At 36.9% G+C, this 27,500-nt stretch overlaps 1 protein-coding gene across 1 annotated transcript in view; it reads left to right on the top strand.

Moving 5' to 3' along the window:
- LOC122816736 overlaps positions 1 to 27,500 on the top strand; it is a 157,265-nt gene that overhangs the window by 91,143 nt on the left and 38,622 nt on the right. Inside the window, exons 12-13 of the mRNA XM_044089729.1 lie at positions 22,404 to 22,553; positions 24,372 to 24,508. Coding sequence (XP_043945664.1) covers positions 22,404 to 22,553; positions 24,372 to 24,508 — 287 coding nt within the window. The remainder of the gene's footprint in view (positions 1 to 22,403; positions 22,554 to 24,371; positions 24,509 to 27,500) is intronic.

The following is a 27,500-nucleotide window of genomic DNA, read 5'->3' as shown; positions in this document are numbered from 1 at the left end:
AGATGAAATGCATCATGGGATGGCTTTAAACATATGGTGATTCAATATTTAACAGCTGATAAATTAATAGCAACCAAAGCAAACTCATATTAAGCACACTTTTGAAAAACAGTTTTTAACCACATACTCCAGTAATTTCAGTTAGACACATCTACATGTTAAGCTGAGTTAACAAAGGGAACTTTTATTACTAAAGTCTTGCTTTTACTTTTATTTTTATCTCTGAGGCCATACTGTTTTCTACTTGTTATTGTAGTAACTGAACTCATGTTATGGCACTTGTCACTGGGTGTAGCTAGTTATATTATTATTTAAATGTTTCTGTTAATTTTTCAATGTGTCATAAACAAAGCATTCTCTGTGTACTTAAGCTCATCACATCTTGAAGACGTTTTTTGATATTTCTTCATGGAAACCCAAATATAGATATTGGAAAAAATAAATAAATATTTAAGCAAGTGACAAACTTGATTTGATGTGACAGTTGCAAAACACACTTTTTATTATTTTTATATAACATTCACTCATTAGATAAATCATTGAATAAATACATTGACAGTACTTCAGGTTCCCAGTAAATCAAAGTTCACCTAAGTTATAATGATATAGCATAACTGTCATTGATACTTAAATGCTGTAATGCATTTAATAAATGTTACCAAACTCCACAAAGCAAGACACAAGATAAAATGACATGAAAGGTAATTTTACACAGACACCTCTGTGTCTATACATTATTATATTCCTATATAGTACTGCCCAGCTACCCTCCTTCCTTTACACAGTACTCTTGGTTTGATTTCAAGTGTAACTATAGAAGATAGTTGTGGTTTGAAATATTGTGGTAAATCTTATTATGAGCTGAACACAGACTGTAACTTAACCATATAAATCAACTGGTACAACTGAAAAGAAACAGGATATTTAATACTGGCTTAAGAGTGCATTCACATTCAAAGTCCTGGTGACAAGGTGCATTTAAGATGAAGAATTCAGGAACAGAGCTAAAATGCAAGTCTTCAGCTCAGAACCCAGTTCTATAAGTAGTTACATGGCACTGTATGCCTTCAAACTAAATAATGCACAGGGCACTGCTGGGGAAAGGCTACATTAATGTGATATAAGGCACATAGCAGGGCAACACTGCATGCTGTCGTTTTCACAGCTAACTAAAGCTCATTAACAAAATATAATGGAACTCATATTAAGTCACAAAATATTCATCATAACCCATCAGAATCATTCAAATGTGATCCACTGTCAATATTACAATATTGCAAAAACAGCTAAAAAGCAATTCTTTTTCAGATGAAATCAAGTCAGGAGACACAAATTACACTTGAACAGAGTCTGTCAAATGCAATCCACAATTAGTATTGCAAAACCACCTAAAACATCTGTGCAAGGGTTTAAAAACCTGGCACACCCATATGCCTTTCTACTTATATATACTGAACAGAAGATCACGTTATCTGGGTGAAAACAGAAATCTCTAAGATAGAACAACATAGGAGCAGTATTAGGTAAGTAATCAAAGAGTCTGTAATATGCCTAGCCATATAAATCTTTACACAGACACATTTAATTCTTGTCACCCTTTACATGCACTTTATAGTGCTCACAAGCACTTAAACCTGAGCCGTACCTGCCTGGACTACATGAAAAGAGACATAGAAGAGATCTCTGATCACGTAGCCCAGGCCGGTATGACCCTGACCCTGAGTAGCATCCTGCCCTCACCAAGAATGATACCACTGTATAAAGAAAAAATTCTCGATTTCAACAATTGGCTAAGTTTCTGGTGTCATTCAAATGGGATCCAGTGTCTGTCCACCTGGGATGACATGCTGGACAAGCCACGCTGCTTCACTAGAGATGGCTTGCACCCTTAGGCTTTTGAATACTTGCCAAGGCTCTTGCCACCCCCATAGTGCCTTTTTTAGGCAAGGCTCAAAAGACAAACCTACTGCCATAAATAGCACAAGTAACAAAAAAGTGAGGGTAATGCTACTCAATGCCAGAAGTCTAAACCTCAAAATGCACGCACTCGAGGCACTCCTGAGTATGGAGAAAATTGATATATGTGCAGTAACAGAAACCTGGTTTAAGGCTCCAGAGAGCACCCCAGCACTACCAGGCTACAACTCACACCATACATTTTGGTCACGGAACCCAAACCGAAATACAAAAGGTGGGGGTGTATCCATATTCATCAAGGATACCCACACCTCCAGGTTTGTGGCAAAGCACGATGCTTCAGAGATGACCCACATGCAACTAACAATGGGCAAGACTGCAATTCAAATTGTAGCTTGCTACAGATCACCCACCATGTCCCAGGACCCCCATTCTACATTTCTGGAAACACTGGGAAGCATAAAGGTCCTACCAAACACCCTAATATTGGGTGATTTCAATTACTCAAAAGTTAACTGGGAAAACTACTCATGTACTAACTCCCTTGCCCAACTTTTCCTAGAATTTATAAACTCAAATGCCCTGGTTCAACTGGTCAACACTCCCAACAGAGGTGACAACATATTGGACCTTGTCATCACCAACATGGGCTACCGGTATTCCACACCAGAGGTCAACCCCTCGCTGGCTAGATTTGACCATAAACAAATCATTTTGGATATCCATATTCCATCCACACCCCTGGACAAGAAAGCCACCATGAAAAAATTTCAAAAGCAAACTTCATGTTACTTAAGACCGAGGTGGAAAGTTTCAAAGCCCCCATGCTGAAGGATAGCACTGTCCAAGCTGCAAAATCCTTTACTAATGCATTCTACGAGCAGCTACAAGAATGCATGGATCGTGCCATCCCAAGCAAAACCAAGACTCACTCCTCCAAGAAAAGGAAACCAGTCTGGTGGACTCCTGCCATAAACAAGCTATACAATAGAAGGAGGAAACTAGTACAGAAAAGAGTAAAATCCCAAGAAGGGAAAACAACCCTGATTAGTATCAGCAAGAAACTACGATCCCTCATGAAATCATCCAAGGCGAGCTTTGAAAGAAAAATTGCTAAGGACTCCAAAGATAACCACAAGGCATGCTTTAGCTATGTCAAGAATCTAAGTAGCAATGCTCAGATCTGCTCAGAGTTAGTGCAGAATGGCACAAAATACACTGAACCGACCGATATCGCCAACATCCTGGCAGACAGGTTCAGCGCAAACTTCACCCACCCTCTCACCCCCTAAAGGGCCCATAACTATACCAGAAGAATGTAGAGTCCCTGAAATCACAGACACTCAGGTTAAAACAGCCCTCTCCAAAGCCAAAGACACAGCAGCAATGGGACCGGATGGTGTCCCAGGCTGCGTCCTACACGAGCTCAAAGACAAACTAACCCCTCACCTAAACACACTGTTCAAACTTAGCCTATCCACAGGCTACATACCCATAGAGTGGCGTACAGCAATGGTTATTCTGATCCACAAAGGTGGAGCCACAACAGACCCCATGAACTATCGTCCTATAAGCCTGACTTGCTTGGTCAGCAAGGCTATGGAGTGCATCATCACGGAACTCATTAACAGAGACATTGGGAACCTCCAAACACTGGACCCTACCCAGTTTGGCTTTGTTAAGGGCAGATCATGCCTCCTAAACCTGGTGGACTTCTTTGAGACAGTTACCAAGGCTATAGATGAGGGAAAGGTGGTACACACAGCCTACCTAGATCTCGCTAAGGCCTTCTACACCATTCCCCATTCTGGTATTATAGACAAGCTCACCAGCCTGAACATAAACCCCTACGTCACGAGATGGGTTGCCAACTGGCTCATGGAAAGAACCCACATGGTGAGACTTGCTGGAGCTAGGTTGTCTCTAAACTGGTTACAAGTGGTGTTCCCCAGGGCTCAGTCCTAGGACCCCTCCTGTTCAGTATATACTTCTCAGAGGTACAGGCAAGCACAGGAGGACTATGGCTGACCAAGTTCGCAAACAACTGCAAACTAGGGCCTATAATTGACTCTCCAGCTGACACAGACATCCTCCAAAAGGGTCTCACTGAGACAGATACCTGGTGTCAAAATCATGGCCTTAAGTTAGATGCCAAAAAGTGCATAGTCATCCCCTTTGTAAAAAACAAAGTACCTACAAACTACCACATAGGTGGTAATCCCCTAAATACGGAAGACGTAATAAGGGATCTGGGAATCCAAGTAGATAGTAATCTCACTTTTGATAATCACATTGCCAAAGTGGTTAGAAAATCCTTCTACATGGCCCACCTAATCACAAAAGGGTTCTCATCCAGATCAAAAGAGGTCATTGTGCCCCTCTACTCATCACTTATCAGACCCATCTTAGAGTACAACACCCCATTTGGGATGTACCTTACAAGACACCTGCAACAGCTGGAAAGACAACAGAAGTACCTCACCAAGAGGATCAATGGCATCAAACAGATGCCCTATGCAGATCAACTGAAGAAACTCCAGTTGTACTCGGTTGCATACAGCCTACTCAGACGTGATCTCTGCCTGACATACAAGGCCATGTCCAACCCAGAATTGATGGACATGCTCCACCTAAAGAAAATCTTATCCCCTTGAGCCACACGCTCTAGGTATCTAAACCTCACCACAACAATAAATAGGATGTGCTGGAGGGATAGATTCCTGTCCCAGAGACTTTCCATGCTTTGGAACAAGATCCCAATCTACATTAGACAGAACTCCTCACTAACACTCTTCAAAAGAAACCTTGATGAGTGGATGAGAAACAGAAAGTTTACTTTGGGGATCACTTCAGTGGCTCTGCTGGACAGAAACACAGGGAACTAATCTAAGGGGGTGGCGAAAACCAACACATTCTGGCTAGTTTTATAAATGCCTTCGGGCAGATAGCCTAGTACTCACCTATGAACCTATGAACCTAATAATGCTTGAAAACTTCAATGTTTTCTGCACTAGCCTGCTGTTAGTTAGTAATCACTAGCATAGTCATCTTAAGCCTGATACACATAAACTTAAGTACAGCACATAAAATGGCATTATATGAAGATGCAGAGAATGAAAGGCATGGTACGCAGCACAGAGACACTGTGTACCCCACAAGTAAATACTGTGCATGGCATTCAAGGTGCACAGCATGAAAGGCATTGCTAAGCCAAATGAGTGCTATGCAGAGCACACAACAAAGAAACACTGTGTACCCTACAAGATAACTGTGACCAAGATAAGTGGAATATCGAGATGGATTGGTTAATGGATCAGAATATGCCTGTATACCAAGCATCTCCTGAAAAGACAAGGTGTGAGAGGAAAATATTCATTTTGGAATGTGCAGGGCACAACACTATAGCACTATGCATAATACAAACTGAGAGTACCATGTCTGCTGAGACAGCCCAACATATGGGTGCATGGTGGTAAAGTGCGACATGCAGGGGAAAGGCAGCACATAGAGCAGACCACTGAGGCTAGGCTACTATCATGACATGCGGTGCAGAATCCAGCAACACATGTGAGCGCATTGCCCTCATTATCTATCCTTGCATACTATGTGTTAATACGTATCTCATATGAATTTTGTGCATCTCAATTATCATCATTCGTTAAAGAGCCCAACATTCTGCTGCTGCTATGCAGCTTCAGTGCTACAACTTCATTTGCAGCACTAGACTTACAACCACATCACACAGTGTCAGCTAACACTGTACCACCAAGGGGTCACTATTAGTGTTTCCTTTGAGACACAGAACATGCTCCTGCTTTGGTAATCACGAGTTCCATAAAAAGAGTTGGTACTCCGTGTCATAATTCCTGAATCATGTTAAAGACTTCCTGTCATGCTATATTGCTTTTTTATATAGGTACTGCAGTCTAACTGCTTCATTGTTGCACAATAATATTGCTTTTGAAAGGACTAATACACAGTGCACTTAATTGCATGTCAGTCTTTTCTTTCCATCTTACAATACCCTGCTCTTACATGGTGTGAATAATTACTCTGAACTTCAAAAGCACATTTTACTAGGGATTGGCATTAATTGCAACATCTGGCAAACAACATTATAGTATGCTAAAAATTTGTGCTATGTTCCAACCAGTGTATATGTCACTTGTAAAATCAGTCACTAGAATACTTGAATTCCATCACAGAAGAGTAGTATAATTTTTTGCTCAGTCAGTTAAACATTTGACATTGAGCATTAGTAAGTTAACTAGAGCCTGTTGTACCTGCTGATCTAGCACCAACCTCAAACCTCAAACATAAGCTGAGGATCAAAAAAAAAAAAAAAGTTCCTCTCTCCAAGTTGAGAATCTAAGAAAAAGATCCTCTCTTGAGGCTGTAGCAAACCATTTGCTATTAATGCAGCAAGTAGCTTGCTACAGTTGTAATAGCACAACAGCATATACCTGTATAAATGGATACATGTACATATGTATATATATATATATATATATATATATATATATATATGTGTGTGTGTGTGTGTGTGTGTGTGTGTGTATGCGTGTGTGTATTACCTATTATTTTTTAGTACTTATACTTGTATATTTTTGTAGAATTATTTTGACATTTGATCTTGGCTGTGGCAGGAAAAGGTCCTGTATCAGCCTACTCACCCAGATAACAAACAAGCAAACAAAATAAATAGATAAACAGACTTATGTTTTTAGCATTTGTTATATGAATTAGTATGTATACATAATAGAGTGCTGTAATGAAGTACATACTAGGGATTGGAAGGCACAGATTGCTCCGATACAATGATTCTCAGAATGCTATAAGTGTCTGTTCAAATGCTGAAGGTAAAACAGTTTCAACTCTGAACAGTTTCATAAATATGAGCTTCAGTTTTGTTTTGTTTATTTCCCTGCTTGGAGAAACAATTAAAATTTAACTTGACATCCGGATACATTCTTTACTACTCACAATTCTGACAATTGCTTACCAGGCAAGGAACAGGTGTGAAAACTATGATGGTTAATAAATCTATAATTTCCATTTCTGTATAGAAAAAAAATTATAAATAGCAACAATCCTAAATGGAATACCAGTAAACCCCTCTAAATAAATCCTACCATATTCACGTAGTAGAACATTTCCATACTTAATTTTATAAATATAAATAGCAACATCCCCATCTAAAAACATTATATTCTTTTGTGACTTACTAGTTTTGTGGAGACCAGAAATGTTAATATTATCAGTTTTTAGGTTTTTCGAGAACTAGTGCAACTTTGAAAAAGCCAACCATGCTAAATTTTAAAACTGGTAGCAATACTTCTCTATTTAATAATTACTAACCTTTCTCATTGCATTCAGTTCTGACTCATTGCATTGGTGCAAATTAACTGTAGACATAAACATCTTGCTCTCTCACTCAAAAAATCTCTTAGAACTAAACCTCAAGAAAATGTATCACAACTAAAAGCAGTTCTATAAATCATTACTTGAACTCCAAGAAATCTTCAATGTCCAGACCCAGAAACTGCAGATAATGCACTAAAGGAAAGCTTCCACAAAGTTAAAACCACCTTCTTCACCTAAACTAAACTAAAAACTGACCTATGCCTGAACTTAAATCACTATTTAAACTCTGGGACCAGAGAAAGGTGAATAAGAAAACAAAGGTATTAAATCCTCAGATTGAACCAAAGCAAAATTCACAAAAGTAGAGCAAGCTCCACTACTCGAAAGGCCAACACAGAAGCAAATGAACTAAAACAAGAAGAATAGGATTTTGTATAACACTCAGTTTAGCTTTCACAGCTTACATAAGCTCAAAAGTTCAAAGTTAACTTTAACAGATCAAAGGAACTGGTGTATATTTTGAAGGTGCTCTCTAACAGGATATATATTGTCAAAAGGCCATCAGACAAGGAGCTAATATTGAAGTCATGTCTCAAGTGGCATACATGTGCATTTAGTATGAGCTGCTTAGCATTTAACAAGTATACTCTTTCTTAAATTCCAGTCCCATTGATGAAGTACAAAGTAATTTACAAGCATTCCTGGAAAAGTGGGAAAACATGGTTATATAAGTGGAGAGAATATTTTGAATGATATGTTTAGAGTTCTGTACTCCTAACTATGTCATCTTTTGGATGAGATAATAAAATGAGGCCCCATCTGCTTGAGCTGGTGGTAACATATGTGGATGCAAAAAAAATTCCTCAGCACCTATCAAAAAGAGTAGGGGTCCTTTATTTATATACACAAATAACTCTTATTTACAATCATATTTACACATTTAGAAATGTTCACAAACATACAAATATATAGATATGAAAATCTGTTTACACATATTCATAGTTTCCTTTACAATCATACTAAATTTTCATCCCTATTACACCTGCACTCCTTTTCCCATTATCACATCTGATTTTACTTGTGTTGCTAAAATTCATTTAGAATTAAACATTATTTCTTTTATTCTTTCTTACATATAGCCCACATACCATAAAATATCTTTTTATCTATTCTAACATATTCTGTATTTCTGTTCATATGTCTATATTTAATCATACTCGTGTTTATTTTATCTGCTGCTTTTATATCTTTGAAAAAATATTCTTTACATAGTTTTCTCTATAGCTTTTTTACTCTTTTACATTTCAAAAATACATGTTCGCTAGTTTCTTCTTTTTGACCATATAAACATATTCTATCAAGTTTCTTTTTATATAGCATATTTCCTTTTATTGGCAATTTATCTATTACCACTCTCCACAAAAAAATCTTGCCAGTCTACTTTCACCATTTGCTTATTTTTATAGTTTTAAAATTAATTTTTTTTCCCGTTAAACTTTCCCATGGTTTTACATAGTTTTATCATTACATTCTTATACCACATTTTCTATCTTTTTATATATCATCAATTTTTATTTTCCACAAAAATATTTTTCTTGATAACATTTTATTTCTTCATTAATACCCTCCTTTTCTCTTTTACTCTTTTTACCATACTCCAAAATGTATCATACTTACACAGTTTTACTACTAATCTCTCATCTTTTTCATTTATCCACTTTAACACTTTATACAAGTGTAATGAAACAGCCTATACCACTAGGTTATTTAACGCTAAACCTGTTTCTTCTTTATTTGCATCCAAAGTTCTCTTTTTACTGGGTTTAATCTAGAACCCCATATAAATACAAGCGTTATCTGTAATAACTCATTTTCAAATACTGTTGGCAATATAAATACATTTGCTAAGTATGCTATTTTTCCCATCAGTAGTGAATTTATCAAATAAGCCTTTTCCTGAATGATAACTTACATGCTTATCAGGAAAGATAGGCTTGTTTTATTTCTTCTGTTGTTTTTCCCCCATTGAATTATGCGTATAGGTTTATTCCCATATTTTATATCTAACACAGAAATTTTATTCATTGTAAAATATATACCCCCATCTTTACTACATCACCGAAACCTTTATTTTTCTCTTTATTTAAAGCCATCCCTATCACCTCTAGACACACATTTTGTGCAGATTATTACTTCTTTTATCCAAATTTTCTTTTTTGCAATTATTATACTGTCATCTGCATTTGTTAGCAGAGCTGGAATTCTTAACCATTCAGGTGTTATATACCGTTCTTCATTTTGTAATTTATTTCATATGCTATCACAAGCATAACTAATGCAAAGAGTATAACACTCATTGTGCATTATACCTCTTTACTTAACCGTCCATTTACAAGTATGTTTATCTTATTATTACTATACATTGACATGCTGGGGTGTCTTCTGTGCAGAGTCTGCATGTCCTCTCTGTGTTAGCATGGGTTTATTCTGAGTGCTCCAGTTTCCCCCCATATTCCCAAGAGTTGCTGTAGGTGGATTGGATACTCTAAATTGGTTCTAGGTGTGTGTGTGTGTGTGTGTGTGTGTGTGTGTGTGTGTGTGTGTGTGTGTGTGTGTGTGTGTGTGTGTGTGTGTGTGTGCGTGTGTGTGTGTGTTCGTGCGTGTGTGTGTGTGTGTGTGTGTGTGTGTGTGTGTGTGTGGACGTGTGCGCACGCGTGTGTGTGTGTGTTCGTGCATGTGTGTGTGTGTGTGTGTGTGTGTGTGTGTGTGTGTGTGTGTGTGTGTGTGTGTGTGTGTGTGTGTGTGTGCGCGTGTGTGTGTGTGTGTGCCTTCTAAGGAAGGTAGGGTACTGGGTTAGCAACTCAACACCAAAAAAACTCTACTGCAACTCATTCTGCAGACCAATGATTTAATGTAGCGACCTGTAAAAAGAGCAGCTGAAAGGAGAAGACGATTACTATACATTGGCATACATCGTTTCATGACTTTCTCACTTATATTTTTTCATTGTCATCCATAACATTTCATGTACAATTGTGTCAAATGAAGGTCTTGTGTCGTGATTTTTGATTCTTCTTTTCTATTCCTAATTTCATCCACAACTTCTCTATCAGTAATACTTCCTGACAACTCTTCCCCTTTATATGATACAAATTATCTTCTGTAATATTTCCATTTTCGTTTTAAATCTCTTTCATATTATTTTCATAAAGATCTTATAATGATTATTATTCAGTGCTATCAATGTCCAGTTTTTGTCTTCTGTCCTCCTTCTTCCATATGAATTTAAGCATTGCACTACATAATTCTTTATAAGTAAAACCTTTAACCATTCATTCAAAATCTTTAAAAATATTTTGTGGCCAATCCCTTAAATGTTTTGCATTTCATGCCCTACTCCATCTGTTTCTGCAGCCAGTCTATATTTACTTGTCCTACTACGTTATGTAGCTCATTTAAAGACATCTCCTTTTTGAACTCTTTATTCTAGTTTTCTGTCAACTCTTTTTTACATTCCATATTTTCTTCACTATCTTCTCTTTTTTTCTTTAAACATTTCTTATACATATTGCCACTGCAACTTTTTTTTATATTTTTACTTAAATAATATCCACCATTCAGACCAATTTTTATAAAATGTTGTCATAGTAATATGATCTTTCCCTAACTGTGTTACTAATCTCTTTCCTTCTTTATTACATGCGTTCTCATTTATCCTTTTTATTCCTTTGCCTATTTTTATATATTCCTTGTTTTCTTTTATTTCTAGCCATATTGCAAGATAATCAGAAAACACAGTTTCAACTACCCCCATTTCTTAAAATTAAATCTTCTGGTACTATAAAATAATCAGTTTCAGTTGTATACATACTCCTTTTGTTAAGTCCATGAATTTTTGTCTATTCTTATCAATCACTCCATACAAGAAGCATATGTCCCACAGCTATGGAATGTATCATACATTATTCCACTACATAAAGTTGGAAACTCTTACGAATACTCAAATTATCGCCCCATTGCCATTCTACCCCCTTATCTAAACTACTAGAGAAATGTATACATTCTCAGGTAACACAATTCCTAAACTCACACCATCTCCTCTCCCCCACACAGCATGGCTTCTGACAACACCATAGTATAACCACCACTATGATCTCTTTCACCAGTCTGATCAACCAACATACAAATAATTATAACTTTGTATCTGCAATATTTCTGGACCTCTCCAAAGCATTTGACATGGTTTCACATTCCTTACTACCAGACACCCTGACATCCCTATCCTTTGCCACTTTTGCTGTAGCCTGGTTTAAAAGTTATCTGTCAAATAGGCAGCAATCTGTCCAATGGTAAAGTGTACTATCCCCCTTACTCCCAATTACCATCTGTGTACCACAAGGCTTCATATTAGGCCCACTTCTTTTCTCCATATTTACCAATAATCTCCATACCACCAAACAGCATGCTTCACTTATATAATACGCTGATGATTCAACTCTTATCTGTTCAGCTCCATCACTTCCCACCCTACAACAACTCACCCAGGAATCCTTTAGCTCTGTGGAAAGTTGGATCACTCAGATCCAACTTATCCTAAACCCTAATAAAACCAAATTACTACTTTTCACCTCCAACAAAACCATTTCCACCCCTCTATCCTTCACTATTTCCTCCAAAAATGGCACTATTATTTCTCCCTCTGACCATATCAAATTCCTAGGTGTTAAAATTGATAGCAATCTACACTTTGACGTCCACATTTCACAAACAATCAAAAAAGTCCATAACAAATGGGAACACTATATAGGCACAGGACATCCCTCTCAAAACAAGCATGGATTACCCTAGCCCAAACTCACTTCTTGTCTACCCTAATCTATGCTGCTCCAGTTGTTACCCAGCTTAGAAAACCTGACCTTGCCAGACTCAAATCATGTTATAATAAAATCACCAAGTATGCAAACAGCTCCACCTTTAGAACCCACTATTGCTAGGCTGTAATGGAACTGCAATAGCTGGAACTTCCCCATCTATTAACCTATCACCAATTAGTCATTACCTACAATGTGGTAGCACATGCAGGAAAAAACCTTGCACTAGGCCAACTTCTCACCCACTATAATACAAATTGTCCACTCCGATCTTCCGACAAACCCCTCCTCTGTATCTCTAGGGATAACAATACTGCAGGAAAAGCAGTGTTCTCCCACTCCATAGCTAGAACCTGGAATAATCTCCCTCCTGCTCTGATTTCTGCCCCTACCTTTTCTCACTTTAAAAACTCAGAACACACTTAAAAAATAAGTGGCTATGCCCATGTATTACATAAGTCCTCAAATTATTCCACTTATATACCTCGCTTCCTAATATACCTACTGTAATGTATATTACAGTCTAGGCCTTCTCGTAATGCTGATTGAATTTGTATACTTATTCTGTCATTAACCATGTGCAACTATTTTTTCCTGTATATATAGGTCTTGTTATGTCTTCTGCTCGATCTATATTATATTCTTGAAAGCCGACAATGTCGAATCCGACAGTGTCGACAAAAGAATAGTGAAAATGCAGAACATCGAATGGGTAAACATAAATTTCCATAAGGGAAGATTTCCATTTAATTCAATGTAGTGCGGTCTCAGAGTTGGTATATTTAAGTACGGGGGGGGTGCAGGGGGGTACACCCTTTAGATTTTCTTTTTTTTTTATTATTATTTATTTTTATGAACATTCAAAATTTTAATAGTTTGATCACTAAAGCTCGACCTTTAGTGATTCGAACTATTAAACCTTTGATGTTTTAATATAGACCCCATCTGCTTTATACTGTATTTTACATATGTTTGAAAATTCTCTGTATACCATATTTTAACATATTGTGTAAAATTTTGCTTACTATGGAGCTTTTCTCCCAGGGCCTCCACTGAAAATGGACCTGTGTCCAGTCAGACCATCCTAGTTAATAAATGTAAAATAAATAAAATAAAAAATAAAATAAATAAAATAAAGTTTGAATTTACCACCGCTTACAATGTCTAACTTTTTTCTTATATAATTTCCTTTCTTTTTATGCTTCTTTCCTAAATCGCAATTAAAGTCTCCTGTTATTACAATATTCATATTTATCACTACATAGTCTAACATCTGATGAAATAATTTTTCCTTTTTTTTACAATTAGTATAAGCATATAATGCTATAATTCTATATACTTGTCCTTTCAATTTTAAATATACAATGATTAACCTTCCCATTTTTTCTAAAGTTACATATAATATCTTAACTGTATTTTTACAGAATACAGCTATACCAGAACATCTCTCATTTCCCAAATTCCAGATTATCTTTCCTCCCCATAATTTCTATATTTATAATCTTTCTTCATTAGTTAAAAATCTTGAGTCTTCTAATATAATTATCTACAGCACATGTACTGCACCACTCCAAAATCCCTTTTCGTCTTACTATATTCTTAATACTGTCTATAGGTTCATAGGTTCATAGATTAGTACTAGGCTAATTGCCTTTGTGGGCTATTTTAAGCCTAGCCAATTAACCCATGTGAGAATAAAACCCTGCACCTTGTGTCTGTAAAGTAAACACCTTAACCATTATACCAATCTCCCACCTACATTTTCCCTTTTCCTTAGATTCATGGTTTCATAAGTTCATAGCTAATTACTAGGCTAGTTTTCTTAATAAGCTATAGTAAGCCTTGCCAATTTCTCTCCCAAAGGTGAGAATCAAACATGGTACTTTGTGTCTGTTAGTCAAACAGCTTACCATTATACCAACCCCCAATCTTTAGCTGTGTATATTCTTTCTTATCCATTTCCTTCCTTTTTTCTTTGTACTTTCCCCCTTATATTTTCTTTTTCTGTATTTTACTCTTTTGTGACTAGAATTATTTTTTTTCCTTTTTTTCTTTTACTACCTCTCAATTTACGTTTTCTTCGTTGCTTATTTCAGTACCTTCTTCTATGTCATCTTTATTTTTCTCATCTAAATTTTCTTTTGTTTCTACTACTTTTGAAATGTCTTCTCGTTGTTCATCTTCTTCTCTTTCTTTTTATTTTTCCTTATTCTTATTTACTATTAAAAAGCAATCCCGAATATAATGTGTCAAAATTTCTCTTTGTTTTTCTTCTTCTTCTTTCGGCTTTAGGGGTCGCCACAGCGGATCACTGTCCGCTCATGATTGGTAATAAGAGTAAATGCTCTTACCTCATGTGGTTTTACACCTAAAAGAGCTATTACATTGCCCCACACTTCATATCTGTTCATTTCTTTCACCACTGCATTATATCTTTCACTCTTTATGTGACTCTCAGTTTCTCCAAGCCACCTCTGCGCCTGGAATGGAAACAGGAAATGCTCCTCCAAAATGGGTCCCACTCACAACAATGATGAATAGAAGTTCCCGAATGCCCTGACCAAATTTCCCTTAACAGTATGAATACCATATTGGGTCTCTCCTGAAAAGATTCTACTAGTCTAGTGGGACTAACCCAGTCAACAAAAGATAAACAAAATAAAAATAAATAAAGGTACCATAGTGTGACCCATTGTTAATGTATCCATCTGGTTCATAAAAACAGTACCAATCTATTAGGGAGAATCATTGTTTCTAAAATCAGTAGTGCCTTGAAAACTGTGGGAATGCTAACTGATGACCATTTATAGTCAAAAGTGAAATAACTGTCCTCATACCTTATGGATATTGGCCAGCTATTGCACTATCTTTTCAGTTTTGATGGTTAATAGGGCTATTTTTGTCACAATTAATATTGTAAGTTTATATAGTTCCAGTGAGCACAACCAGAAGCTGCAAGCTATTTTACATTTGTGTGACTTTTCATCCCTCTCAATTCATTGTGGGACTGACATATTTTTGTCTTCTTAGCAATATTTTCCTTTTTGATGGGTAGGTGTTCTTGCAGAAGAAAGGGATTACAATAAGGCCAGATTTGCCCTGAGTTATGCTAACCTTTTTCTCCGTCTGTTTGAGGAGACAAATGTGTATGTGGAGTGCTACTGTCAATATCATGATAAAATGTATCATAGGTCACAGATGACCAGTGTTGTATCTGTGGAGGTACTCAGATAAAATTTTAGTTTCTTTCAGAGACTAAAGTAGAAAAGTTTTGTCATTTCCTTTTCTTGTTATTGAAACGGGAGTAATAGTAAATTATTTCGACATCAAGTTATATGTAGACCAATATAAAATCAGGCCCATCATGTATTTAAAAAGACAATTTATGGCAAATCTTTTTAAATTGCAGATAATATTTATCTGTCCCACTAGAATGAGTCTCTACCTTACAGTGAGTTCCTAGGACATGGATGGTCTGCTCAGATGATGCAAAGTTCCACAAAGTACTTAGGAGTTAGTAGGGAGATTAGAGTCCAGGGATTACCAGACGGGTTTGTTGTAAAAGGCTTACTGTAAAGCAGATTTTATTCCCAGTAAGGAAGTGTTGGAGCAAGACAAGGCACTACCACATCAAAAAAAATGTGATGATAGAGAAGAGGTGTATTTTGTTACAAAATATGAACGCATGTATTCATGATAGTAAGTCTAGAGAAATAATTCTGAGTGATGGTGTTGTATACACAGCTTTTAAACTATTCCCAGTACAATTTCCAGGAATTACCCAACCCTTAGAAATTGGCTGATGCATTCTTTTAAGTCAGGGTATGATATAAATAATCAAGAATCTGGTTTGAAGCAGTACCCTGGTTCTGTAGTATGCATTCAGAGTGATCATGCTTAAAGCCATTATATTAAGAGACAAGATGTGTCAGTTCAGTGCAAGTTAACTGCCATATATCTGATGTCATGTATGCACTAAAAGTTAAGAAAGTTCAGTTACAGATTTGCTGTTCTGAACTGTTTGGAAGTTTCTAGAAGGCCAGTGCTTGCTTGGGCTAAAGGGAAGTCTCTGTGTTCACCAGTGGGAGTGGTTAACACTGAACAGCCTGCCTGTCCCTGGAGGAGTGGTTACTACCTAGAAGCTGTAGTTTTATTGGCCATTTTGGGTCAGTTCTAAACTCCTTGATCTCTCTCTCTTAAAACCCTACAACTCTCTTTTGCGCAGTTTTGCGCACTGAGCAGCGTCAGGCAGCGCCGCCTAAACAGGTTTAAACTATTCCAGGCTCCACAAAGTCTGCTCTTCACTTTTTCCCTTGAACTGTTCAAACTCTCAAAGTAATCACTCTATTCTCTTTCTAAAGCCCTGCACTTGCTCAGCTCTTATAAGGAAACACTAACTAACTATAGAACTACACCCTCCTTGACTTCTCATAAGTATTAGACTCCCGATTGGTCCTTCCTGATCAAGTGAAAAATCAGTTCCCTTCCCTATTCTGATCAGTAAAAAAACAGTTCCCTATACTAATCTGGTATGTCCAAGGGTCAGTTTCAAGGCTACTCTCCAGTCCAGCTGGTGAATCTGGGAATTTTGAGGCAATGTTACAATTGCCTTATGTACACAGACAACCCTCTCCTCCTTCCAACAAACTCTAATACATGTGAGAGATGCAGTTACACAGCCAAACTGGAGGTGGAGCTCTCTCAACCCAAGACTGGCACAGTCAGTCAGGAGGAAAAGGTAAACACCCACACCACAAATCCAGTCTCACACAGACCAATTGCATCTGCATACCCAACATATAAACACACAAAAACATACTCGGAGGCTCTGTATAAAAATCTGCCTAAACAGCAAAGACCTCCTAAGCAGATATCCAAGCAACAGCCACCCCTCAACAATACCTATGAAGCACATATCTCACAAAATCAGTGTGCCTCACAGTCACAGCCCTTAAGGCCAAACAACACACCAAATACAGGGGACTCTATTGTCCAGCACACTGATGTCCCGCTCACCAGACTGAACAAGGAGAAGGTCACTGTAAGCTGCCTGTCGGGTGCCAGGATCCACCACATAACGCAAGCACTCAGGTTACTCCAAAGCAAGTACAAGTATGACTCCATCATTGTCCATGCTGGTGTGAATGACCTGAGACGTACCTCCCTAGACTACATGAAAAGAGACATAGAGGAGCTCTCTGACCATGTAGCCCAGGCTGGTATGACCCTGACCTTGAGTAGCATCTTGCCCTCACCAAGAATGATGCCACAGTATAAAGACAAAATTATCAGTTTCAACAATTGGCTAAAGTATTGGTGTCATTCAAAGGGGATCCAGTGTCTGTCAGCCTGGGATGACATGCTCGACATGCTCGACAAGCCACGGTGCTTTGCTAGGGACGGCTTGCACCTGTCACCCTTAGGCTTTCGTATACTGGCCAAGGCTCATGCCACCCCCATAGTGCCTTTTTTAGGCAAGGCTCAAAGGACAAACCCACCTCCATAGACAACCCAAGGATAAAAAAACTAAAGGTAATGCTACTCAATGCCAGAAGTCTAAACCTCAAGATGCATGCACTTGAGGCTCTCCTCAGTATGGAGAAAATTGATGTCTGTGCAGTAACAGAAACCTGGTTCAAGGCTCCTGGGAGCACCCCAGCACTACCAGGTTATAACTCATACCATGCGTTTCGGCCCCAAAACTCGGTCCGAAGCACAAAAGGAGGTGGAGTATCTGTATTCATCAAAGATACCTGCACCTCCAGGTTAGTAGCACTGCACGAAGCATCGGAAACCATCCATGTGCAACTAATAGTGGGCAAAACTGCCTTTCAGTTTGTAGCCTGCTACAGAACACCCTCCCTATTACAGGAACCCCACTTGGCATTCCTGAGAACACTGGAGAATATGAAGGTCTCTCCAAACACTATGTTATTGGGTGACTTCAACTACCCAAAATTGACTGGGAAAACTACTCAAGCCCTAACACCCTCGCCCAATGGTTCCTTGAATTTATAAACTCTAATGCAATGGAACAACTGGTCATCACTCCCACAAGAGGGAACAACATATTGGACCTGGTCATCACCAACATGGGGACTCTAAGTTCCACACCAGAGGTAAACCCCTCATTGGTAAGATCAGATCATAAACAAATTTTTCCCTGGACATCCATATCCCGTCCCCACCCCCAGCCAAGGAAATCACTGTAAAGAATTTCTCAAAAGCCAACTTTGCACTTCTCAAGAAATCCTTCAAAGCCCCAGGACCAGAGGATAATAAAGCCCAATCCACAGAATCCTTTACAAATGCATTCTATGAGCACCTGCAGGAATGCATGGATCATGCTATCCCAAACAAAACCAAGACTCACTCCTCCAAAAACAGGAGACCGGTCTGGTGGACCCTGGCCATAAATAAGCTATACAACAGAAGGAGGAAGCTATTACATGACAGAGCAAAATCCCAAAAAGGGAAGGCATCCCTCATAAAATCATCAAAGGCCAGTTTCAAAAGAAAAATTGTCCTAGACACTAAAGATAATCACAAGGCCTTCTTTAGTTATGTCAGGAACATGGGCGGAAACTCCCAGATATGCTCTGAATTGTTGCATAATGGTACAAAATATACTGAACCTACAGACATAGCCAACATCCTGGCAGTCAGATTCAGTGCAAACTTCTCCCCACCTTCCCCCCCAAAGGAGCAAATGCCTATCCCAACTGAATGTAACCTCCCTGACATCACAGATGCACAGGTGAAAGCTGCTCTCTCCAAAGCAAAAAACACAGCATCCATGGGACCGGATGGTGTCCCAGGCTGTGTCTTACATGAGCTCCAAGAAGAACTGAACCCTCACATTAAGTCACTGTTCAAACTTAGCCTTACTACAGGATATGTACCCAAAGAATGGCGTACAGCTACAGTGGTCCCACTCCACAAAGGTGGTGCCACAAAAGACCCCGGAAACTATCGCCCCATAAGCCTGACTAGTCTGGTCTGTAAAGCTATGGAGCGTATTATCATGGAACTCATAAACAAAGACATTGGGAGCCTCCAGACACTGGACCCTACCCAATTCGGCTTTGTTAAGGGGAGATCTTGCCTCTTAAACCTAGTTGATTTCTTTGAAACAGTTACCAAAGTCATAGATGAGGGCAAGGTAGTCCACACAGCCTACCTGGACCTCGCAAAAGCCTTCGACACAATACCCCACTCGGGCATCATAAATAAGCTTACCAGCTTAAATATCAACCCCTATATCACAAGATGGGTTGCAAACTGGCTCAGAGATAAAACCCACATGGTCAGAATCACAGGTGCCATGTCCGAATCCAAACCAGTTACAAGTGGCGTCCCACAGGGCTCAGTTCTGGGACCTCTCTTGTTCGGTATATACTTCTCTGAGGTTCAGGCTAACACAGGGGGATTATGGCTGACAAAGTTTGCAGATGACTGCAAACTGGGGGCCATAATCGAATCTCCAGCTGACACAAGCATCCTCCAAAAGGGTCTCACAGAGACGGATACTTGGTGCCAGAGCCACGGCCTCAAGCTAAATGCTAAAAAGTGCATAGTCATCCCCTTTAGGAAAAACAAGGTGCCCACAAATTACCACATAGGTGGTAATACATTAAGTACGGAAGAAATAATTAGAGATTTGGGGACCAACATAGATAGTAATCTCTCCTTTGATAATCACGTTGCCAAAGTGGTTAGAAAGACCTTCTATATAGCCCACCTTATCACGAAAGGGTTCGCATTTAGATCAAGAGAGATCATTGTGCCCCTCTACTCGTCACTCATTAGTTCCATAATTGAATACAATACCCCTATTGAGATGTACCTTACCTGACACCTGCAGCAACTGGAGAGACCCCAAAAGTACCTCACCAAGAGGATCATGGGCTACAAACAGATGTCCTATGCAGCTCGACTAAAGAAACTTCAGCTCTACTCAGTTGCTTACCACCTACTCAGAGGCGATCTATGCCTGACGTACAAAGCCATGTCAAACCCAGAATTAATGGACATGCTCCACCTCAAAAAATCCAAGTCCCTTAGAGCTGCACGCTCCAGGGACCTAAACCTCAGCACAAAAATAAATAGGACATGCTGGTGGGACAAATTCATTTCCCAGAGGCTCCCCTCACTCTGGAATAGAATCCCAATTCATGTCAGACATAGCCCCTCGCTGACCCTCTTCAAGCGAAATTTGGATGCATGGATGGGAAATCGCAAATTCACCCCTGGGATCTCTCCTGTGTCCCTGCTAGACAGAGGCACAGTAAACCAATCTTAAAAAGGGTACCTTCTGTGACCTACTTTACAGAGGCACAGTAGGCTAATCTAATAGGGAGGCGAAAGCCAAATACACTCTGGCTAGGCTTATAAATGCCCTAGGGCAGATAGCCTAGTATCTACCTATGAACCTATGAACCTATGAACTATACTATCCTTGTAATAAGTATAAGGTACTATATAGGACAATCAGGAAAACAAGGGCACATATTCTTGAGCACTTTTTTAACATTAGAAATTGTTCATCCATGAGCCCTGATGCCTGACCTTTGGTGATGGGAGTGTGTCAAGGTTATTTGTTGTGTTTAAGATAAAACACTTACTTTCTCAATGAGAGCATGTCAACGTTATTTCTTGCATATAGGACAAAACACAATTATTTTCTCACAAATGTTGATCACCCCATTATGTGTTTGAAAGAAGCAAGAGAAATTGTCAATTTCAGCCTTCTGCACCCTGCTGCGACCATGTGGCAAGAACAAGTTGGTAATGAAATATCTACTGAGATATGAATTTCGACATGAGTTTTAATGTTATGAAATTCAGAAGATATTTTTGAGAAAATGTCTACTGAGACCCCCAACAAATGTGATCAGTTGCACCTTGGTTCCACAAATTTTGAAGAGAATGCATCAAGCCACATTTATGATAACACAATTTCTAAAAAGTGTAGCTTGTACTGTATGAAAAAAACAATAATAAAACCACCTCCCCAAACTCCAATATTCAGCTCAGCCAAAGAGTTTACACCTATTTTGATTTTGGTCATTTTAGACAAAACTCCCACTTCATTTTGTGTTTAAACTTTTTTTTTTTTTTTTTTTTTTTTTTTGCTGAATTTTTTCCCTGGGAAAAATTCACTGTTCTGTGTGTTCACTTTTTTGTTATTTCGAAATTATCAGTTCGATGAAAGAGCGTTCACTCTTTTCGCCATGTGATAATATGATATAAATGCTTTCCAGAGTAGAGCACATGGCTAATTATCATATGCCTCTCCCTCAGAATGCCTCATTAGCATTTATTGTAGGTCAGAGAGGTCTGGTCACTGTGGTGCTGTACTTCTATGAAATAAGTGTGGCATTAGGGCTGCCTAAGAACTGGAAATAGGTACCGTCAGTTGTAAAAAGGATCTTACTGCTGGTAGTAACATTTCTGAATCCTGACCAGAGGAATACCAGATGAAACGTAGAATATTACTGGGTCCGCAACAGTTGGTAAGCAAAAATTAGAAACTCAAACTACATTTAAAACAGTTGGAATAAAAAAAAGATCTACTTCTTGACTTCTTTCATCTCTTAATTTATTATTTTGCAAATCATAATTTACATTGTAAACAAATTAGATATGATAGATTACAATAATTTCGCAATCAGGGTTGATTTCTGTATGGGTAGATTACCATTTGATAAAGAAAATTAATTCCAAAATAATCCTCTGTTTATGCATTAAATAATTTTACAAAATATGTGTCTTCCTTACTAACATGCAAACTAGAGTATTTGTTAAAGTACTTGGAAGTTTAAGGATGATGCTGTTGTGTACGGAAACTTCTGTACATACCTGTACAGAATGCAATGTTGAAAAGCAATAAAGCTCAAATTTCCACTTTTAATATTTCACTTCAGTTGATTTGAGGCATTCTTTAGATCCATGATAAAGACTTTTATTTGCTGTAAATAGAAATAATCAGGAATGACCATACTTATTTCATACTGGTCATTACTCACAGGAAGAATTGTTGTCCATCAGCTTTGTGATACTGCTATATATTAACATAAAGATAATTCAAGAGGTGGACAGATATCATTTTTCTGTATTAATTTTCAGTTGCCATTTTCTGAAAAACAGACTGTTTATGTGTCTTCTTAATTGTTCATGAAAGCAAAGCCATTCTACAAAATGTTACTATCTCTTCATCTAACAAGAAATTAATGCTTCCATATTATACAGCTGTACCCAAATGGACTTCCTGATGATGTACTTCGCAACATAGGAGACATAGGAGCAATTTATAGTCTAAGTGACATCAACAGTACATGGAACATTAACACACCTGAAACACTGAAAACCTTACTAAGTTTTGCATCCACAGGCGAGAGAGTAAGTGTTCAAAATTTTCTTCTTTCTTCTTATGTATTTTGATGATATTGCATCCATTTGCAGCTACAGTAATAATGACAAAATATGAAAAAATGATAATGCAGTATTTCCTGAAAATTGAGAAATGTCCAGTTATTGATCCAGTAAATCCTTTTATATCTTATAATAAATGAATGAATCATTTTACTTATCCTTTGTTGGCTGGATTTCATGCAAATAGTTATTATATTATGTAGGTGTGAATAACATTCCATTAATTTCATTGTTAGCTATCTATATCTATTTATATATATATTTTTTTTTTTTTTTGCAACATTTATAACACGTTTTTGCACTTCCTTTCACCTTTCAGATGAAGTTCTTTAATAATTAATTTATAAAATTAGAGGATATTAATTAATTACATTTTGTCTGGTCTAAATATAGAATTAAAATGTGAAAACATTTTAATGGCCGACTATAAAATGTGTTCTCACTGTTTTGCAAATGCACCATATTATTCACATAGTATACTGTGTGTAGAATATTTATGTCTGTGAGTTATCTAACTTTAATAATTGTTTAACTCATGGTAAAAATATAAAGGCTGATACTTTGTGTTTATTTAATGTATAATGACAGCATCCTAAATGTTAATTTGTCATGGCAAGCTATCCACAGTTCTGGGTATGCAGAAATTCTCCCTTTTTTCTTTCTATGGGAAAAGACTGTTTTGCAAGCTAAGCTACTTACAGTGGAGTTTTCTTTTCTGGTGCACTGATATCTTTGTGTGTGGCAAGAAACAGGAAACAAACCTTGCAGCTGCCATGCATAACCCTCAACTTTTCTTTATTATCTGCTGATTTGGCCTACAAATTTTGTTCGGTCCATCAGACAATTTCCAGTTTTTTTCCAAAAATATGTAAAAATTAGTCATTGAGTAATAATAGACATTTCAGCTATTAGCCCTTGTATTTTTTTTAGAAAAAGCATATATTACAAATGTTCATATTATATTAATTTTCTTATTGAATAGTGTAAATATTTAAAAACCCTTCTTGATCTGGATGTTTTCTTGTTGATTTTTTTTTTATTTGAGAGCTAGGAGCTTAAGAGCCATACTCCCTTTCTAAACATTGTCCAGGAAAGACTTTAGTTAGTGAGTACTAAAAAATACAGGTTTTGCATGTAATAATAAGAAACTTGCAGTAACTATGGATAAGTGTGAGCAATACAAGTTTTGTATAATAAGAATTTAGCAGTGATTATGTATAAGTGTGACAAGGAATTCTATTCAAAGTGGATGTCAAGATATTTATATGTGACATGCCCCACAGGTAATGTGTGATAACAGTAGATAAAATATTCCTTTAAATGTAGTTAACCAAAAAATGTTGATAAATGTGTGGACAACTCTGACCAAAATGGACAGAGGAAAGGGCAGTTATCTGATATTCTGAAAGTTGCATATTCTTGGTATTGATCTATTACACAGTGCTAGCCATATCCTTGTTATTGTTATAGTTTTAACTTTTATAAGGTTGTAATGCATATTCCTGTGACATTTTAACTGGTTTCTGACTTCTGTTATAATTACTGTGATGGCAGATCCATCAGTGATGCCCAATTCTTATCTAAGATCATAATAATCAATGGCTTAAAAGTAGCAGCAATTTTCATTTTCAGGGAAACCTGTAAGCACTTTAATGTGGAGAAGGAAAATTAACTCACAGAAATGAGTTTCACAGTCATGACTTAATGACTAAAATGTATTCACAAAGTCTGTTGGTGCAGTTAAAAATTACCACAACATGTGCATTAACCATCACTGTTTTCTAGGGCAAAACAATTATTTTAAAATATCTACGTGCAAAAACTCCAGTGGATGCAGCAACCTTAAATGTACTAAATGGTTATGACTACCTGTGTTTGCTTGATGAAGGCCAGCTCTCAAGTATACCACCTGCTGCAATAAGGTGGGTACTATTTTTTTGTACATTTGTTCATATGGGTGAAAACAGGTATAGGTCTGAAATTAGTTGAAAATCTGTTATTCTTTGTTGACTTTTTTTAATATGAAATTTATGTGACAAAGGAAGTTCAAGTTGAACATTGGATTTGTATGCTTGTTTCTACAGTTAAATGTTCTTTTTTCCAATTATGATGGCTAGCTCATCTCTCTAAATTGTCAAATTATACATTTACTTTGGGTGTGGATTATAATGCACTTTTCAAAATGCAGATAACTGTGTCTGTGGTGAATAAGAGTCTTGTTTCAACAGTGCTTATTATACTTTATACCACATATTGCATGCCTCATCATCACGCTCTACTCATTTTCATATAATTATAGACTTGCCTTACTAGTGGCTCCTGTACCTTCTCCTGATATCTCACAATGTGCACATGAAGGTCTCTAATGTATGTACACATTTTCTGCTAAAATGGAAGACAGAAAAAAATCAGGGGTGAGCTGTCCTACAGGAATAAAAATACACTTAGGAAAAGGACATCTTAGTTAGTTTCTCAATCACTAGAATACAAATACCATTTACTATTTTGCTATTTTGTTAAAGTGAGATTAATGGGCTATATGTGATTCATTCTAGAGGTATACTTTTGCATTGGAGTAAAGCCTAGTAACTCTTGAATGGATTACTGTGTTTCTCTTACCAGTGACTGCATATCACTTGTTTGAGAGCCAGTGTTGTCGAATGTATCATGCAGCTGGGATTTACCATAATGTGATTTCTGCTTTTATACTGGCTTCTAGAGCAGCCTGGTAAACAATGGGAAGTATAATAAACAATATGCAGCCTACAAACCCAAGTACAGTCACACTTCATGAACTAACCAAGTTAATAATTACATAATAATATTCCTGGGTCTCTCAAGGTAGAATGTACTTGACCATCTGGACGTCACGTAATGTCAAGTGTCAACTTGTCAAACATGAAAAGACATAGGCACAACTGACTGAAAATGAGCTTATAAATCATACTCTTATGCAAGATTGCAAAACAGTGGGGATAAGGGTATCTGTCCAAAACCCACTGCAACCTCGGAGTTAGTATGTGTGTATATATATATATATATATATATATATATATATATATATATATATATATATATATATATATATATATATATATATATATATATATATATATATATATATATATATATATATATATATATACATATATATATATATATATATATATATATATATATATATATATATATATATATATATATATATATAGCATATGGGTGAGATTGCAGGGATGTATAACACCCTGCAAAATAAAATTAAAGACCTTACTTATTTGTTGATATTGTGCATTTCGTGCAGATATATGCAATACGTTGACATTTGATATGTAGCTTTGTCAGTAAAGCAACTTACACCCACCCACACACATGCACAAACACTATAGCTAGATATAGATAGACAGATAGATAGATGGATAGACAGGTAGATAGATAGATAGATAGATAGATAGATAGATAGATAGATAGATAGATAGATGGATAGACAGATAGATAGATGGATAGATAGATAGATAGATAGATAGATAGATAGATAGATAGATAGATAGATAGATAGATAGATAGATGGATAGACAGATAGATAGATGGATAGATAGATAGATAGATAGATAGATAGATAGATAGATAGATAGATAGATAGATGATAGATAGATAGATAGACAGATAGATAGATAGATAGACAGATAGATAGATAGACAGATAGATAGACAGAGATTTTTTTTACACTACACAAATGTTAAACTTATCCATCCTATTTATCTCTGGACACTCTGCATCATTCCTCAGTTATGACTAAAGAAGACATACATTTTAGAGGGGAAGAGAGCAGGGACATTTTCTTTAAAGCAAAGATTATTTTGTGTACAATGCAGCTAATGCATTAAGAGCATTTCCAGAATTCAGATGGGAAGCTTGGCTTTGCAATGGCCAGAGATTCTCGGGTCCTTAGTTATGGTCACTCCTGTCTGTTTCTTGGATTAATTTATAACATAGAAGAATGGCATATTTACACTGCATATCAACTATAAACTGAAAAACATTGGAACATTGGTGCCTTTTACAGCATGTTCCTTTTTGTAATTGAAGAAATGCCAGTCTATGTATCTCCCATAATTTCTCATGTGTGCTTGTTTATTTATGTACTTTTGTATTTCATTGTTAAATGCCCTAATCACATCAATGGAGCAGATGCACTTTTTTTAGGAAAATGACCAGGAAAAAAAAAGCTTAGTACAAGTTGAAGGACAGTGTAGTAGCATATCTCATCAGTCTAAGCAGCGTGATTTTCTAATGTAATAAAAAACATAAAACACTTTTTTTTTTAATAAAGTATTATTTTTATTCTGTTGCTGTAAAAAGGAAAAATTAAGGAAGAAGAGTGAAAACTTTGCAAAAGAAACACAGACAAGCTAATTTCAGAAATTAATTTGAGGTTGGTTTTGCTGATTCTGTTATTGAGGTAGCTGAAGAAGTAACAGGAATCAACAAAACCAACCTCGAATGCTTTTTTGAAATCGGCTTGTCTGTGTTTCTTTTGCAAAGTTTTCACTCTTCTTTCTTATTTTTTACTTTTTAGAACAACTGAATAAAAAGGATTCTTTTTTTATATTTTTATTTTATTCCTTTTTAGTTTTTAAGTATAATACGTGTCCCTCTGTGGTTCTGTCACATTCCTTGATAAACATAGTAAGAAGGCAATTAGCTAGACAGTGAAATAAATGCCAATGAGAAGCTAGGTGTTTTTCCACTGTCTCACAAGGAATGTGACAGAACCACAGAGGAGCTTTCTTTTATTTTAGAAAATGTATATTAATTCACACTGACTTATTCTGTCATTTTCTCAAGTGAATAATATTATAAAAGTGTCCTGATTAGAAGCAGTATTGTATTGTTGTGTTTTTGGAACTCAGTGTG

The sequence above is a fragment of the Protopterus annectens genome, chromosome 12.part0, assembly GCF_019279795.1.
Source record: "Protopterus annectens isolate FY-2018-M chromosome 12.part0, PAN1.0, whole genome shotgun sequence".
Classification (NCBI taxonomy): Eukaryota; Metazoa; Chordata; order Ceratodontiformes; family Protopteridae; genus Protopterus; species Protopterus annectens.
The sequence above is the reverse complement of the archived record's forward strand: the minus strand, read 5'-3'. Positions and strand labels throughout refer to the sequence as shown.